This window comes from Helianthus annuus, chromosome 11, assembly GCF_002127325.2.
Source record: "Helianthus annuus cultivar XRQ/B chromosome 11, HanXRQr2.0-SUNRISE, whole genome shotgun sequence".
NCBI lineage: Eukaryota > Viridiplantae > Streptophyta > Magnoliopsida > Asterales > Asteraceae > Helianthus > Helianthus annuus.
In genome coordinates, this window is record NC_035443.2 from 182572047 (window position 1) to 182588815 (window position 16769).

Genomic DNA, 16769 nt, shown 5'->3' on the forward strand with positions numbered 1-16769 from the left:
GTATATATATATATATATATATTATGTTTCTAACATACATATCATCATCACCATAATAGTATTGGATATATATAAAAATGTAAGTATCTTATATTATAAATCTCAAAAAATAATTTTCCTTGTGTTTCATTGGATACAAATAATGCCATCAAAATATATATTTAAATTGAAAAGTTTATAAAGCTACAAGAATGGAACATTACTAAACTATAGTTAAAGGTAAATAAATATAAAACTTAAAAGTTTTCGGGTAAACGGGTATATAGTTTCAGATATTCGGGTCGGATATCATCTAATATCATATCCGTCCCATTCCTGCGGAATATATTTTTTTCATACCTATAGCTGGTCGGGTATTGGGTATACCCGTCCCAAATGCTTCTAATATTTTTGCCATCCCCTACTTGGAACCAATCCCATAACATGCATATCACCCATTCTAAGTCATACATATTAAGATACATGATTTATATAAGTAGTACAAATCAGGTACAACACAAACACACAAACGTGTAAATATGTTACAATTCATTAATTATAAATATTTAAATGATCAATATTTTATATAGTTAGGTCAGTTGGTCCACATACTATATAACACCCAAATAATTTATGATATAAAATAAACTATATATATGTCCCCACTACAATTAGTTCTTCCATGCCACTTGACTCTCATATCTACACTCACCCAAATTAATTCATCACAATCTCTCCTATGAACAACAGGAATGTGTGTATTCATATATCACAATCTCCATCTCTCTCTCATTAATTTCATTTAATCCCAACCACAAATCTATTTTATTGAATACTTCAAAAACAACAAAAAAAACAAAGATGAATACTTTAAAAGAAACACAAGGTAAAATGTCTCATGACTCTCATTACATGTTTACATGTAAACAACAAAGAAGCCCGGTATGGGTTCCCGGGCCAATCATAGTTGGCGCAGGACCATCCGGGCTGGCAGTAGCCGCCTGTCTAAAAGACCAAGGCGTCCCTAGTGTGGTTATCGAACGATCAAACTGTATAGCGTCGCTTTGGCAGCTCAAAACCTATGACCGCCTCCGGCTACACCTTCCCAAAAAGTTTTGTGAATTGCCACTTATGCCCTTCCCAGAGGATTATCCGACGTACCCGAATAAACAACAGTTTGTGGAGTATTTGGAGGCGTATGCAAAGCGGTTTGGGATCAATCCGGTTTTGAATTCGAGGGTGGAGAGGGCTGAGTATGATGAGAGTGTAGGGATGTGGAGAGTGTGGAGTGTAGGGATGAAAGGGGAGGTGGTGGAGTATGTTTGTAGGTGGTTAGTGGTGGCGACCGGAGAGAATGCGGAGGAGGTGGTGCCGGAGATTGAAGGGATGGTTGAGTTTGGTGGTGAGATGAAGCATACATCTGAGTATAAAAATGGAAGTGTGTATAAAGGGAAGAAAGTGTTGGTGGTGGGTTGTGGGAACTCAGGAATGGAAGTGTGTTTGGATCTTTGCAATCACAATGCTAAGCCTTCACTTGTTGTTAGGGATGCTGTGAGTATTTTGTTTCCCTCTTCAACTATTCATAAATTTCTTTTCTAACTTGTGTCAAATAGTTGTCTTTAAAAATATTATAAATTAAAACTTTATCTAAAAACAATGTATTCATATGTATAATGCAATAATAAACAAGTTATTTAAGTCTTTTTGTGTTCCCTACTTCCCTTAACTTTCATTAAGTGTTTGATTCCTAGCTAGGTAATTTTCTTTGTGACTGTTTCACTAATTTAAAATTAGATGAGTAAATTAAAACATATATAATTCTTGGTTATTAATAAGTGATATTTTTTCCGATTAACTTAAAGTATGAGATAATAGTGAATAAATTTGCAAAATATAAACCAAGTTTCATAACTGGTAAATTTTAAGTCAATATAGAAAGATAAAATCATTAGAAAGTACTCAAGATTCATATATTTTTTATATACTCATTTAATTATAAAATTTTCTAACGTATATGAAAAAATTACATAAATCTGAAACACCTAATGAAAGTTGAGTGACAAGAAAAACATAAATTGTTTACTATTATATAAAGTTAACTCTTTAATCCAAACTATAATTTCTTGACAGATAATAAGTTCTACATGCAATGTAATCAATGACGATCATAACTTTCACTTTCATTGTCGAGGGTAAACTCACTCTAACGTAGAAGTAAATTCGTTTGTCCATGACTTTCATTTATTACGTTTCAAAACAATCTACCACATTCTGATTGCTTTTCTATCAGACTTGGATGGTTTTGGTAAACAAAGTGAAAGTTAGAAGTGTCATTCGCATATTTCCGGTATATATGATTATAGTCTGGATTGTTAACATTCAGATTGCATTAGAAAACTAAAAAAAAAAAAAAATCATGCAGCAAAACTGCTAGTATTGATCAGCCCACGAAATCCTGACTTCTAGGCCTGAAAAACAGCTGATCTTCACATCCCAGAACATTCATGTAGATGCTATGAAGTTGTTGTCAACTATCCAACAGTTTTAATCTCTAGGTTTCGGTTCACATTTGACAACTATAAATAAACAAATCATTTTCTAGGTTTTGGAATCAAATCCAACGTTTTTAATTCTATAATCTTTTAAACCCAGTGATTTGCCTCAACAACGTATAGATCATTTTTGCATGCAATCTACTGCTCTAATATTGTTGACTGTAGAGAAACAATCTTGTAACTACTAGAAAAATATGCAAAACAGTCACTTTCTTGGTACTCACAAAAGGTTTACTTTTTAAAATATTTTAAGGGTTCATATTACAAGAATTAAAAGAAATTAAGATTAGGAGTGTATATATTTGATGTAGTGTAATAGTGTTTGTTTATTATTTTTTTTTGTTTTTTTTTTTTTACAAAAGTGATGAAACATTGGATGGTATTAGGTTTGGAAAAAAAATTGTTGTTACAAAAGAAAAATAGAGGGTGTACCTTTATTAATAGAAATTTTTTGGTTGGGTAGTTAAATTATGAAACTTATTCATCAAAAGCAATGTGAAAGAAAGTTGATAAATTCTATTCTTAAATACAACATATTTCTTTAATACATGATGTGCATAGCCCTAGATGAAAGTGAAGTACCCCTCCATGAAAGGCAAAAAAAAACTAGCCATAACAACAATTAATGGGGATGGTTAAATCGGACATCATTTCTCATATAACTTCTTAGACCATTATTGCTACTATCTTTACATGTGGTTTATCCGCTTTCGCGTCGGCGTGGCCAACTTCCTCCCACTGATAGCCCCTCTCTCTTCTCCCTCTTACAATTCTGCTCGAGGTTGCCTTTCCAGATGAATTTTATTCTCTCCTCGCAACGTCAAACCCACCCCCTCTTTCTTCAACGTTAACTATAGATTTCTTCTTACTTATAGCATTAGAGATGGTCTTATAGATATTTTATCCGTCTTTTGCTTATCATTTTTTTCATATATATAAAAAGTCAATGTACTAAATGGTGGATGGTTAAATCGAAAACTAATCAGGTGCATGTCCTACCAAGAGATTTGTTGGGAAAATCGACTTTTGAGTTGTGCATGTGGTTGCTAAAGTGGCTACCGATGAGATTAGTTGACCGGTTTCTATTGTTCGTATCATGGCTAATACTCGGAAACACAGCTAGGTTTGGACTTGTCCGGCCGACGGTGGGACCACTCGAGCTCAAGGACATGTCGGGAAAGACTCCCGTGTTGGATGTTGGGGCCCTAGACAAGATTAAAAATGGCGAAATTGAGGTAAACATAGTTACTATTTGCAGAATACTATACTTTAACTAAAAATCACATTTTCCTAAATTTGTTCTCAATTTTTAAAGATCCCCTACATAGGGGTGTTCTTCAGGGTTTTCCAAGTTGGGTTTTTCGGGTAATTGGCCTGGGAAAAGTGACCATATACCCGACCCATTTAAAGTACGGGTTGATCAGGTTCAGGTTTAGATGTAAAATGAAGATAATTTTTTTTACAAAATATCGTCGAAATTAAATCATGTTGCTACTAAAAAATATCATAAAAATTTCAAACATCATTGAATATGATATTATAATATTCCAAAGTCTTCAAACTTAATGTTTCAAATACTAAAGACTACGAACCAAAACATATCTATAGAAAAAGACAATAAATGTTCGGGTTTGAGGTTGTTAGGGTCTTTGGCTAGGAAAAAGTGACCCGATTATCAAACCATAGTAGGTTTGGCTTGTTCGGGTTTTCAGGTATTCTCTAATTCAGGTTCAAGTGACTTTGAATTCGGATCGGATTTCAGGTTTCGGATAAAAATGGACAACCCTGCCCCTGCATCCTATATCTCTGTATTTTCCATTAATTTTGCACTACCGGTAGTAAACCATTTTGTGCATACCAAATTCACTACTAAAATTTAAAAAGGCTCACTTGTTTTTTAATTATAAGCATCTTTACCAAATAAGTGATAGATTAACTTTTATTTTCGTCCGGTGTAATAACTAATTTCCTGCGTAATTTAATAAACTGTAGATTGTTTGATATCAATATGTTTAATTATGATATTTTTTTTTCAATTATATAAATATATATTTTTTTGTCTTCATATTGTTCTTATTACGTGTTTTAATGGCCGCAGATACATCCAAGCATCCGACGAATAGGGCATCACAGTGTAGAATTTGTGAATGGGGACATAATAAATTTTGATGCAATAATTTTTGCAACAGGATACAAAAGCAATGTACCCTCTTGGCTAAAGGTACTTTTCCTTTTATAGAAAGTTAAAAATTATATAAAATGATTTTTTTCTATTTAGTTACAAAGTAAATTAAGATCATCCAAAGAGTTAAACTAAAATGTGTAAGCATACATGTTATTATGTGTAGGAGAAAGACTTGTTCTCAGAGAAAGACGGGTATCCTCGAAGACCATTTCCTAACGGTTGGAAAGGTGCAAACGGGCTCTACGTCGTAGGGTTTACTAAACGCGGCTTGCTTGGTGCATCAGCAGATGCGAAAAGAATAGCAGAAGACATTGGCAAATGTTGGAAAGCGAAAGCTAACCAGATCACAATGAAAAAGAGATGATTAATCTTGTTGCAATGCTAGTTTTTTTTTTTTTTTAATTAGGAGATATTATTCTAAAAAAATAGGTGGTATATTTAGATTTTATATAATTGTTTACCATTTTGTTGATTCATGGTAACACATGTTCCACTGAACCAAAGTAAATGACACATTTTTTGCATATAAAGCAATTGCTTTAGCACATGTCCATGTAAATGAGACCGCAATGATCTTGATAATTTCAAGTGTGATAATTATATTTGTGCATGTGTATCTTATTTTACCGGTGAACACATTATTTATTCTATAACTACTTTACTTCTAAAATCACTATACCTGCACTTCATACGTATGAAGCAAGATGGATGAAGAATACTCTCACAGTGTTAATAAATTGCACATCCGCTATACGACAACTAGCACCTGATGTATTTGATGAGTACCTGAATATGCGCAAGAGAAATTCACGCGAGACACTGCAAGACTTTTGTGATTGCATCATTCATTTACATGGAAAAGGATTCCTTCGCAACCCAATGTACAACTTTTATATGCGGACATGAACAAAGATATGCTATTTCAAGGATGCTAGGCAGCATAGATAGTACGTACTTGATGATCTGTCGTTCATGCAAAATCCTAAATAACTTAGATAGCTAGGGTAAGTAGGGTATCGAATCCACAAGGAACAAGTGATTAGTATTACACATTCCATTTGAATAATTATTGTAAAACTTAAAATGAGAATTTTAAGTTTTAACTGCAAGGCAAAGATTGTGCTTAAAAAAGCTATCAGATTTGAGAAAAGCAACCCCCTCTTGGATTCAGGTTCTAAGTTTCACACAAAACTTGTTTAGTTAATTGGACACTACGTAGACATGGTCTTAGTATTAATCAGTTGAAGTGATAATTGAAGACATGTTTTTAATGATAACTCGTACAATCAAATTACCCAATTCTATCCCTTAGTTACTAAACTGCTCACGATGTAAAGAAACCGAATGCGAATGATAAAAGATAGATAGTTGCAACATAGATAATTCGTTTAAATCCACATCAAGTTGTTCTACAATATTTAATAAAGAACAAATCCAAGATCATAATGAAAACAAGTTTTAATGTTTAACTTAAACGAGTCGTTCATCAAAATTAGTCGTGTGTATTCATCGGGTTCAACGTCTGCAACTCTATAATATTTTGATCCTTCTTGATTTGTGTGCAAAACAACAAAAGCTGCTCTTGTTCCGTATGCCGCACCCCTTTGCGAATTGCCATAGAACTTCATTTTTTGTTGTCGAAAGTCACAAAGCCAAGAAGGTTGTCGTCAACCCATGGAACCCCCTATTAGTTCCGTATACCCACTCTTTGGTAGATATGATTCGCCCTTAGGGCTCCGTTTTGTTCTACCCAGGGTGTGGAGGGGATCCGAGGTGGCTCTAATGTGGGCTCACTTTTGTAGATTTTCGGCGTAGATGGGCTGATCACCGTCATTTAGGTCATGTAAAAAGCTAGCTAACCTAGGTGGCTACTGTAAGTCACGTATCGTATCTATAATGAGCATGTGGTCAACATTACATGTTGTTTTGTCTTATTATTTATTCTAAAACTTATTTTAAACTTGAATTGAGCTTTTAGATTAATTATGAAAATTTTTCTAAAAACAGATGGACTTCAATTGGTTGCAAATGGTTATGAGAAAAATGATCAACTCTGGGTTTCAGATTTGGCTAATTAACCTAGTTCAGGCTAGTGGGAAGTCATTAAAGGTGATTCTATGCGTAATTTAATCAAGTGATGGTTACAGAACGGATTCTAAAGAATTCTATTCGCATAACCACCAATTTAACTATGCGCGCAAAACACGACCCAATATCAAACTGCTAATGATGTAAAGAAACCAAAATCGAGTGATATTAAACCAATGTTTTCAACATATAATCGAATTGTTTATATATTTAAAACCACAATTGAATTCAGACTTAACTTAAAACGTTAATGAATTAAATCCCTATCACCAAGGTAAAAAACCAAAATCAAAAGTTACTCGTTTAGTTAAACCTTACACCCAAAGAAGATCACAAAAAGTTTAGCCCATTATAATAATAATGAAAACGAAGATTGTGACTGGGAGAGCCAAGAAGTTAGCGGCAGTCGAGTAATCGACCTTGACCACAGTGCTTGGTGTGACGGTAATTGACACGTCGTTCCTTGCCGTTCAAAAAAAGCCCATTTGACGCCCAAGATAATTAATCAGTTCCAACTTTCATACTTCCATTATGCATGTGGCCCGTTACAATTCTTTTTTTAATTGTATTTGCAGTCTTTTGTTCTTCATTTATCGTTCCCTTCAATTCCATCACAAGCACCGTTTTTCATCTCATTCACTAATTAATTCAACTTGAATTAATATCATGACATCAAGTTTCATTTGTTTTCCATTTCTTTCGGCTCAAACTGCATTAATAAAAATCCTTTGTTTAACCACATTAATACTTGAGCCTACAAAAAATACAAAAACATGATCAAGTATAAAAATCCTTTGTTTGAGCCAACAAAAATACCAAAACTTGATCAAGTAATATATATATACGATGAGAAAGTATAATGTACAAAACGGCTTAACGTACATAACGTACGCGACGAAATTATGCTAGTTCATTTGAAAATCACGCAAGTGATGAAGTTAAAACCCTAATCACGCTTTGTACATAATCACGCATGAGTGTGCATAATCACGCATGGCAAAATTGTTCAAAATATAATCACGCACGTTGTAAACTTAATCACGCATGTTGTAATTTCGTCGCGTACGTAATGTACGTTAAGTAGTTTTGTACGTTAACCTTTCTCTATATACGATAATATTATTGTTAATGTGGGGCTAGCTCACTTGGTAGTTGGTAGCGTCTCTTGTCTCTTAGTGGGAAGTCTTAAGCAAGAAGTATATTAGAATTTATTTAGTGTACTTTAGGAGTATGTAAAATTTGTCATTCAAAAAAATGTACGATAATATTATTACATCTAGTAATTAATTACGATCTGGTATAAGTTAGACTTTTTATCTCATGTTTAGGTTGACACAATTGTCTTAGCGTGTTGTAATCTTAACCTACATTATAATAAAACCATAATCATATTATTATTAATGTATTTATTACATAATTAATACAAAATAGAGTGTACCTAAAATGCACTAATAATAGACGTTGTGACCCCATCCATGGATAAGGGTAAAACGTATTTCACTATTTCGTTGGGAATATTGTGGTGGCGGGGCGTGGGGAAAGGCATGGTTCCAATCACAAGTGAAAGGGCGAAGTGTTGGTGACATGGCAACGGTTCCAACGTGGATCCGATGTGGGGGAAAGGCATGGTTCCAGTGATGCCCATAACAAACGGACTTAGAAGATTGAAAATGTAATTACTTATCATTGGCAACGAAGATGGATTGGTTCACGTTTTCATCATTTGATTTTTTTTTTTCTAATTTAAGAGTAAAAATATAATTTTATCTTACGTAAATATAACTTTTAACATCACCCATCTTATGGTTAAAAAGTGTGGCGGTAGAGTAACCAGTAGGGGCCACACAAATGCGCAATATGAACATCACATATCTATATGGGACCATGGTTCATTGTCATGAACCCTTTCTTAAACATTCGCTCCCTTCCCCATCAACATTTCCCCAGAAGTAATGGTTGTGGTCATGAACATTAAATTATGCGAAGTGATCTATATTTTTGGCTATCTTTTAAAATAAATTTTGCATTTATTTTGTAACAACTTGAGTGATTGTCACTATCAAAATGCCTAAGTGGGAAAGGTTTGAGGTTGGGGGCAATGAGAACTAACGACTCGATTATGCTTACAAACAGGCGCGGAATGTCTCGTTTTGTCTTTAATAATGTCATAGTTAAAATGTTTAATAATATGATATGAAATCATTCTCTCAATCATTTTCATTCTTCAAGTGTATGGTAAAAAAGAAAAGAAGAATATTATTTTAGTTGGAATTAGGAAGCTACTAGACGGTTAAACGATAATTAGTTAATTGCTTAACTAGTATTATGAGTTTGATAATTATTTTAGAGTTTAACCAATATAGGTTATCCTGGTTCTTTCAATTCGCTTATTATGCTATGATAGATGCATGTCTATGGAGTGACAGATATTGAAGAAAAATTCAGGGATATCCTATCCCTCACTACGATCATCCACAACTATCCATCACCAATTCCATCTTGTAATAGAGTTTTGGTTTGTCTTACAATTCATGATTGTAAGAACTTATATTTATAACAATTCGATCTTGTTGTTTAACACGTTTATTCGTATAAGTTTGATGAGGTTCATCATTAGGACTATTCTTGACTAAAGTTCTTGCATCACTTGGTGAAGAACTGAAGATCAACTTTTAATGTCATTTTAATTTCTTAGTTTTGGACTTTTCATTTGTTGTGTGTTAATGACTTTAAATATGATTTTGTTATATTGAAAGCGGGCATTAATCTATCTGTTATTTTGTTTTTATTATTTCAAGCATTCGTGTCTTTTTATCTTCATAAAAATACGTTAACTTTTTGAAAGAGTGTTAGAAGTGTGACTTGAGTTGAGTTCTTGCCTTGCATGGAGAGTTGGTATACTCAATGTGCAAGGACTTGGTTTCATACATTCGTACCACTTTTGAGGAGATAGCAACAAATCAAGATAGTCATAGTAGATAATTGGTCAAATTCATTATAATCAAAACTTATTTAATAGTTATTCCGACTTTGCGGGATGGTCGCTTTGCTGCTTCTGACGAATATAGTCGAGTGTAACTTTTATCCAAAAAGGAGGCCTACTACTTTATAGCATTAATAGCACACAAATTCATTTTTTTCTAGTACGAATTTAGGTGGGTTCTTTCGAAGAGTACTTGGGAGAACCCATCGAATAGATGTATTTTTCGTATAATGATCTCTTGAAAAGTCCTTAACCAAAGAAGTTAATTTAGTCATTAAAGAGAAGTCGAATCCAAGTGATTCTTCTTGTTATTGCTTTCATTTATCTTTATTGGCTCAGTTTTATGTTTAAAACCTTTTCTACAAAACTCATTTTTTGGTATAATTAGACGTTGATAAGATTCTGGTATTAAAAGTTCTTATGTCTTTGAACGATCTCGGTATATTACCTTTGCTATACTACGCTAACGATTGGTGTAGTTGCCTTAACTTGTAGAAGTGATCGTATTTTATCATGTTTATATATTTAAAGCTTGATATAATGTTGAAAACTGGCTCAAAATTAAGAGTTAATATTTCTATACACGTCTCGACACGTCAAGCATCTCTATCAACAAGTCATGTATTAACATTTATTTTCATCCATGTATTTGACGGCTTTTAAGTAAAAAAGGATTGTGCTTTTTGATTCATTGTACTTGTTGTACATCGTTTGTGCTTTTCGACATGAAAGTTGGTATTCAAGAATACATTGGACACTATGACCATTAATACAATGTCTTTTATATTACTCGCATCCAACCCCTCATGTTAAGTAACATTGTCTAATTTGCTTTTGTTTACTCAAGCGAAAACTTCCCTTAAGATCATCTATCCTAAAACTTTTCGTACCCAAAATTAAATTAACTTTAAAGTTCTATTTGCATACATAACATAGCGGGTACATTCTTTATGGTCAACATCTCTTGTACACATTTTAGAATTATTACTTGGAGTGATAATTTTTTACGCGACATGAAAATAATCATGTTTTAAGTTGCCATATCTAACATTTGTTTATAAAATCCTACATAGAACATAAGCACAAACAGCATTTGAAGTTAAACATGCATTTTAAGGTAAAAGAAATATTATTTTTTAATAAATATATATATTCATTACCCTTTCTATAAGAAGATTAAACGGATTGACATAATTTTTTTTCTCATCTTAAATTACACATTTACAACCAAATATATAAGTGGGGAAGATTTAAATGAGAACGCTAAATATTGTGAGAAATGTGAGAACGAATGAAAAAACCACGAGAACTTGGTCAAAAACAATTCAAATTCAATTTTTTTTTACATTTATCATTATTATTCGAATATATTGTTAGAAATTTAATTTACACTTTTAAATTTACGTGAATTCGTAAATAAAGAAAATTTACACATGTGTAAAAAATCTAATAAGCGTGATATTGAGAGGATAAATGAATTATTTGATGTTGTAAATTCTTTTTTTTTTTTTGATGTTGTATCTTAATTACAATGAGGTTTGTATTAAAAAAAAATTGGTTTTGATTGGTTTTTTCATTCGTTCTCATAGTTCTCGCAATATTTAGTGTTTTCAAGATAACCCTCCTCAAGTTTTTGTAAAATAATTATATGAACAATAAAACTTGATCCTAGTTCTCTTTATCCATTAAAATTGGATATAAAATAACTAATCAGTTTAAGTTTTAATATAAAACACACTTTCAAAAAATAATTATAAAGTTAAACGGATTTAATGGGTCAACTCACATACCTGTTGAGTTGAACCTTTTAATTAAACATATCGATCAATTGGGTGGTGGTCCATTAGCAATGACAAAACCTTTACATATATGAGTTTGAGCGGAGAGATCTTGTGTTCAAATCTCACAAATGAGATAAATTAAAATAAATTATGTCACTGGATTCGAACTTATTCCATTTAGACTAAATTTAAAAGTCACACCTCTTAATTTCGTATATTGTCATAAATTCACGCATGAAGGAATCCTTGGTTTTGATTTCTTTGTTTTTTCAGTCTTCAACTCTTCTCATTCAGCATCCCAGTGTCATTGCATTTTATTTTAAAAAAGGCCCAAATGAACGGCCCAAAAAAATCAAATGGGCCCAGTTAATTAATCAATCAAACACCACACCATAGATGTCTTAATATTGTATGTCTCAAATGAATATATTTGGATGGCTATAAAAAATATAAATGGATGTTAAATAAGTTGAACAAGTAAAAATGTCATTACAATAAATTCAGAATACTTGAAAACAAATCCTATTAGAGGATTAACCTGAATCTAAGAAGGAATATCATATGAATCTTGGTAAAATTTAATCACAATCAAGACATAAACGAACTAAATAAATGCTTATTCTATATACTATAAAATATAAAATATGTTATTTTGTCAACATCAAAAACCTCAGTCTTTCAATTTTAATAATAAACAACTCTAGTCCCTTAACTTTAATAATAAATGACTTTAGCCTCTTAACTTTAATAATTACATGTTTAGTGCCTAAACTTTAATAATGACATGTTCAGTCCCTTAACTATATCAAACAAGTTTAGCCCCTCAACTTTAATAATAAACAATTTTTGCCCATCAACTTTACTAAACATGTTTAGCCCCTCAACTTTAGTAATGACATATTTAGCCCCTAACTAAAACAACCCCTCAACGTTAATAATAAACAACTTTAGCTCCTCAAATTTAGTAATGACATGTTTAACCCTCAACTTTAGTAATGACATGTTTAGCCCCTAACTAAAACAACCCTCAACTTTAATAATAAACAACTTTAGCTCCTCAAATTTAATAATGACATGTTTAGCCCCTCAACTTTAGTAATAACATGTTAGCCCCTAACTAAAACAACCCTCAACTTTAATAATAAACAACTTTAGCTCCTCAAATTTAATAATGACATGTTTAGCCCCTCAACTTTAGTAATAACATGTTAGCCCCTTAACTAAAACATCAAACAACTCTAACTAGCGATTTGCTTATTTTTATGATTTTATCTACGTTTCAAACCCGCCGCGGAGCGCGGGTGGTAACCCACTAGTTCTAATTTAATTGATCCGGTTTAGAGTGGCCATATGTTTTTCGCCAAATTCCAACATGGAATGAAGTTCTGTAAAATTGACAAAAAAGGTGTTTTTGCCGAAAAATATGTGATTTAATATGTATTAAGGACGTATAATCAGTTGATCATACAATAAGTACTCGTCTTAACCTGAAGTCTATTTTAATCTGGAGACCCATCCATTTTGTCACAAAATTTTGTAAGGTTATTTATATTTTATTTTATATATTGAAAAGTTATAACTTATAAATGATAAATGTTATTCAGTCTATATAAATATGAAACAAATTCGAATAATAAATTTTCATCGGATAGTAAATGAAGTTAGTTGAATTTTGGTTTCTAATAGATGGTAAGGTTCCAAGAAGCTTCATGGTTTTTGATTTCATTGACAGGAAGCTTCCTTCTGCATCTAGTAATTGTTAGTGTTCTGTGATTTAAGGTTAGTTTCCCAATAAGGAGTTGTTGACATTGCATGCATGATGCATCATCCCTCTAAGGAAAGTATTTGTTCTTTCTCAAAATAAGTATTAAAAAACTAGGACATGCGTAACAGATATTATAGAGGACTGAAGGGTATTGATGACGTCTCTAGCGCCGACGCCGTCCTGGGTATTATAGGAGTATGAAGAGAGAGGGACATTTCTAATTCTATTATAACGCCGAATGAGGAGAAAAAGAATTGGAAAGTAACAATTGAAAGGGATTAAGAGACATTAACCATTACACATTTTTTAAGGGGTTAATTATGATGTTGATGTGGCGTAAAATGCCTCTTAATTGGAGACATTAACGCCCATGGCATTATAGCCTAGTGGCATCTTGGGGGTGAGATAAGGCTTTGAGATCATTAGGTCCTGGGTTCGATTCTCACAAAGGGGGGGTTTTCCCAGATTTGTTGGGTTTCCTCCAGAATTGGTGTATAGGCATTATAGCCTAGTGGAGATGGATATGATCGGGTGGTTCTGCTGGTGGCACGATGATACTTCAGTGGTCCGTCAGTGATCCTAATTTGCGGTTCAAAATAAAATAAAATAAAATTAGAGACATTAACCATTACAGAAAACCTCACAAAGAAAATATATAAAATCTATCGAATTTTTTAGTATGTATTTATATTTTGATTAATATAGTATCCAACATACATTTTATATTTTCATGCACCATATATTCTTATCAAGTGCATGATGAATTCAAATAAATATAAAGCGAGTTAGGTTTATAAATGTGAAAACTTTATTGACAATTCATATAATATTAGAAATGATAAGGAAAAATTCATGTGACAGAGGAACTTTGGCCCAGTAGTTTCAAAGCATTGGATATGAATTTCTGTCTCGAAGTGATGAGGATTCAATTCTCGTAGTCAACAGATACGCATAAATTAGAAATAGAATTAGAGAGTCTAAGTTATCATTCTAAAAAATAAACAATTCATGTGTTTATACATTATACAGTACACACGTTTACGTAAAGATACTTATAAATAAGTACTTATATACCTTTCTTCATCTAAAATTATACGTTGTTTCCTCATGACCATCATGATCCTTCACGTCAGTGTCATGTCACCCACCTCTAATCCACAACCACTACCCTAATAAGGGTCTGTTTGGTATGGGGTAATGGAATGGACAAAGAAATGGAACGGACGAGGTAATGGAATGGACGAGGGAATGTAATGAATCATTACCATTCCATTTCTTGTTTGGTTACCATGTGAATTGAATGAATTATTATTGTGTATTGTTCGGTAGACAAGAAAAACGGAGTAATAAAACTAGCTGTGAGTGGTGGTGGTGGTCGGTGGTAGTGATTGTGGGTGGTTATAGGTGGCGGTGGTGGGTGTCTGCGGCGGCGATGGGTGGTGGTGGTGGCGGCGAGTGGCGATGCGGCGGTGACGACGAGTGGTGGTGGCGACAAGGTGGCCGTTGGTGGTGGGTGGTAGCAAATGTGGCGGTTGGTGGCGGCGGCGACGGTTGGTTGTGGCGGTGGTGGTGGCGTCGATGATGGTGGTGGTGGGCGGCGGCAAGTGGCGTTGGCGGTTGGTCGCAGCTGTGGGTGATAACGGTGGCGAGTGGGTGGCGGCAGCGGCGATGGCTGTCGGGGTGAGGTGGTGGCGGCGATGGCGTCGGTGGTGGGTGGTGGTGGTGGTGGGTTGTGGCGAAGGTCGTGGGTTGTGGTGTCGTTGATGAATGGTGCAAGAGGGGATGAAATGGAAAAAAAAACATGGGGGGTGGAAGGAATAATTTTGAGAGAATGGAATGCCTTTTGAAATGGGTGATTTCATTCCATTGACCAACCAAACACTTTTTTCTTCATTACCTCATAATCACTCATTCCATTCCACCTCTCATTCCTGCATACCAAACACTACCTAAGGGTGTGGTCATGACCCAAACCACTATCCCCTTATTTATTTTAATTTATTTTTGTCTAAAGAAAAAAGAAATTGTTACTTGAAAAATAGAAAGGACGACCATGTTTTCCATGGATTAATCCATGCAAACCATGGTGGATTAAGGAAGAGGGTGGTATAGTCTTCCATTCATGTTCCTGTAGGCTTGTAAACAAACCAAACGTTCAGTGAACCGTTCATGTATCGTTCGGCTGGAAACTCGTTTATGTTCGTTTATTTAGTAAACGAACGAACATGAACAATTTTTTCCGTTCATTTAACTAAATGAACGAACACGAACAATGTCTCGTTCGTTCATTTACGTTCATGAACGATCGTTTATGTTCGTTTAGTTATGTTCCTTTGAATTCGATCATTTATGGTCGTTTATATCTGTTTGTTTATTTAATTGTTTAACTTTATATATAACTAATATTAAGTTTAAAACTAATACTAAATTTAAAATTTACAAGATTTTCTTTACCATCCCATTACATGTTTTGAGTTTCCGATTTCAAAACAATCCTGGTGGAGATGGATATGATCGGGTGGTTTCGCTAGTGGCACGATGATACTCTAGAGGTCCATCAATGATCTAAATTTGTCGTTAAAAAAAGAATGAAGTTGGTGCATTGTTGATCATAATGGTGAATTGGTGATTTCAAGATGGTGCTTTGAAGTGTCTCTTAGACTATAATTTTAACGAATTTATTTACATTTGAAGTTCTTTTTATGATGGTTATGTTTGAATATTCACGTTTACTTTTAATTGGTGTTTCATCATTTGTGTTCGTTAATCTATGTTTAGTTATTTTCGTTTATGTTTGCTCATTTGTGTTCGTTTAGGTTTGCTTATGTGAAACTGCGTTCGTTTATGTCCGTATGCTCGTTTATGTTCGTGAACTATTCGTTTACACTATTAATAAACGAACATAAATGAACACGAACATTTTCATTTTCTAAACGAACGAACACGAATAAGAAAATCAGTTCGTTAAAATGTTCATGTCCAATCGTTTGTTCGGTTAAACTTTAACTAACGAACACGAACATGCCTCGTTCGTGTTCGTTCAGTTCATTTACAAGCCTATGTTCCTGTGTGGTAAATCGTGTCCCAATCATAACGCCCACACCCTTTAGCCTTAGTGTTTAAGGTTAGTTTCCCAATAAAGACTTGTTGACATTGCATGCATCATCCCTATAAGGAAATTAGGGAAGTATTTGTTCTTACTCAAAATAAGTCTTGGTGATGGTGAATCTCGTTGACCATTTTTCACCATATCATCGATATCATAATATTCCATGTAATGGTTAAGGTGTCTTAGTGTCTTTTCATTCATTACTATCTATGTTTTCTCCTTTTCATTGGGCATTATTATATAAATATTCCTCCCTTTCATGCCCCTATAATGTCCATTACACATGGCCTAATGGACACTAAAGAGACGTGAAGCAACCTGATA

The 16769-nt window shown here is 33.6% G+C and overlaps 1 protein-coding gene across 1 annotated transcript; it reads left to right on the top strand.

Annotated features, from left to right (window-relative positions):
* Positions 1 to 391: 391 nt before the first annotated feature.
* On the top strand, positions 392 to 5306 carry LOC110938483 (indole-3-pyruvate monooxygenase YUCCA6). The gene is made up of 4 exons (XM_022180789.2): positions 392 to 1530; positions 3521 to 3769; positions 4633 to 4755; positions 4883 to 5306. The coding sequence occupies exons 1-4, from the start codon at positions 841 to 843 to the stop codon at positions 5081 to 5083; spliced, it is 1263 nt and encodes a 420-aa protein (XP_022036481.1). The 5' UTR covers positions 392 to 840; the 3' UTR covers positions 5084 to 5306.
* The last annotated feature ends 11463 nt before the right edge of the window (positions 5307 to 16769 follow it).

What these genes read in the sequence shown, in the direction of transcription:
- LOC110938483 (XM_022180789.2), top strand. Translation starts at nt 841, where the DNA reads ATGAATACTTTAAAAGAAACACAAGGTAAAATGTCTCATGACTCTCAT. An exon ending in CACTTGTTGTTAGGGATGCT is followed by an intron (nt 1,531 to 3,520) that starts GTGAGTATTTTG and finishes AAAACTAATCAG; the next exon opens with GTGCATGTCCTACCAAGAGA. An exon ending in ATGTACCCTCTTGGCTAAAG is followed by an intron (nt 4,756 to 4,882) that starts GTACTTTTCCTT and finishes TATTATGTGTAG; the next exon opens with GAGAAAGACTTGTTCTCAGA.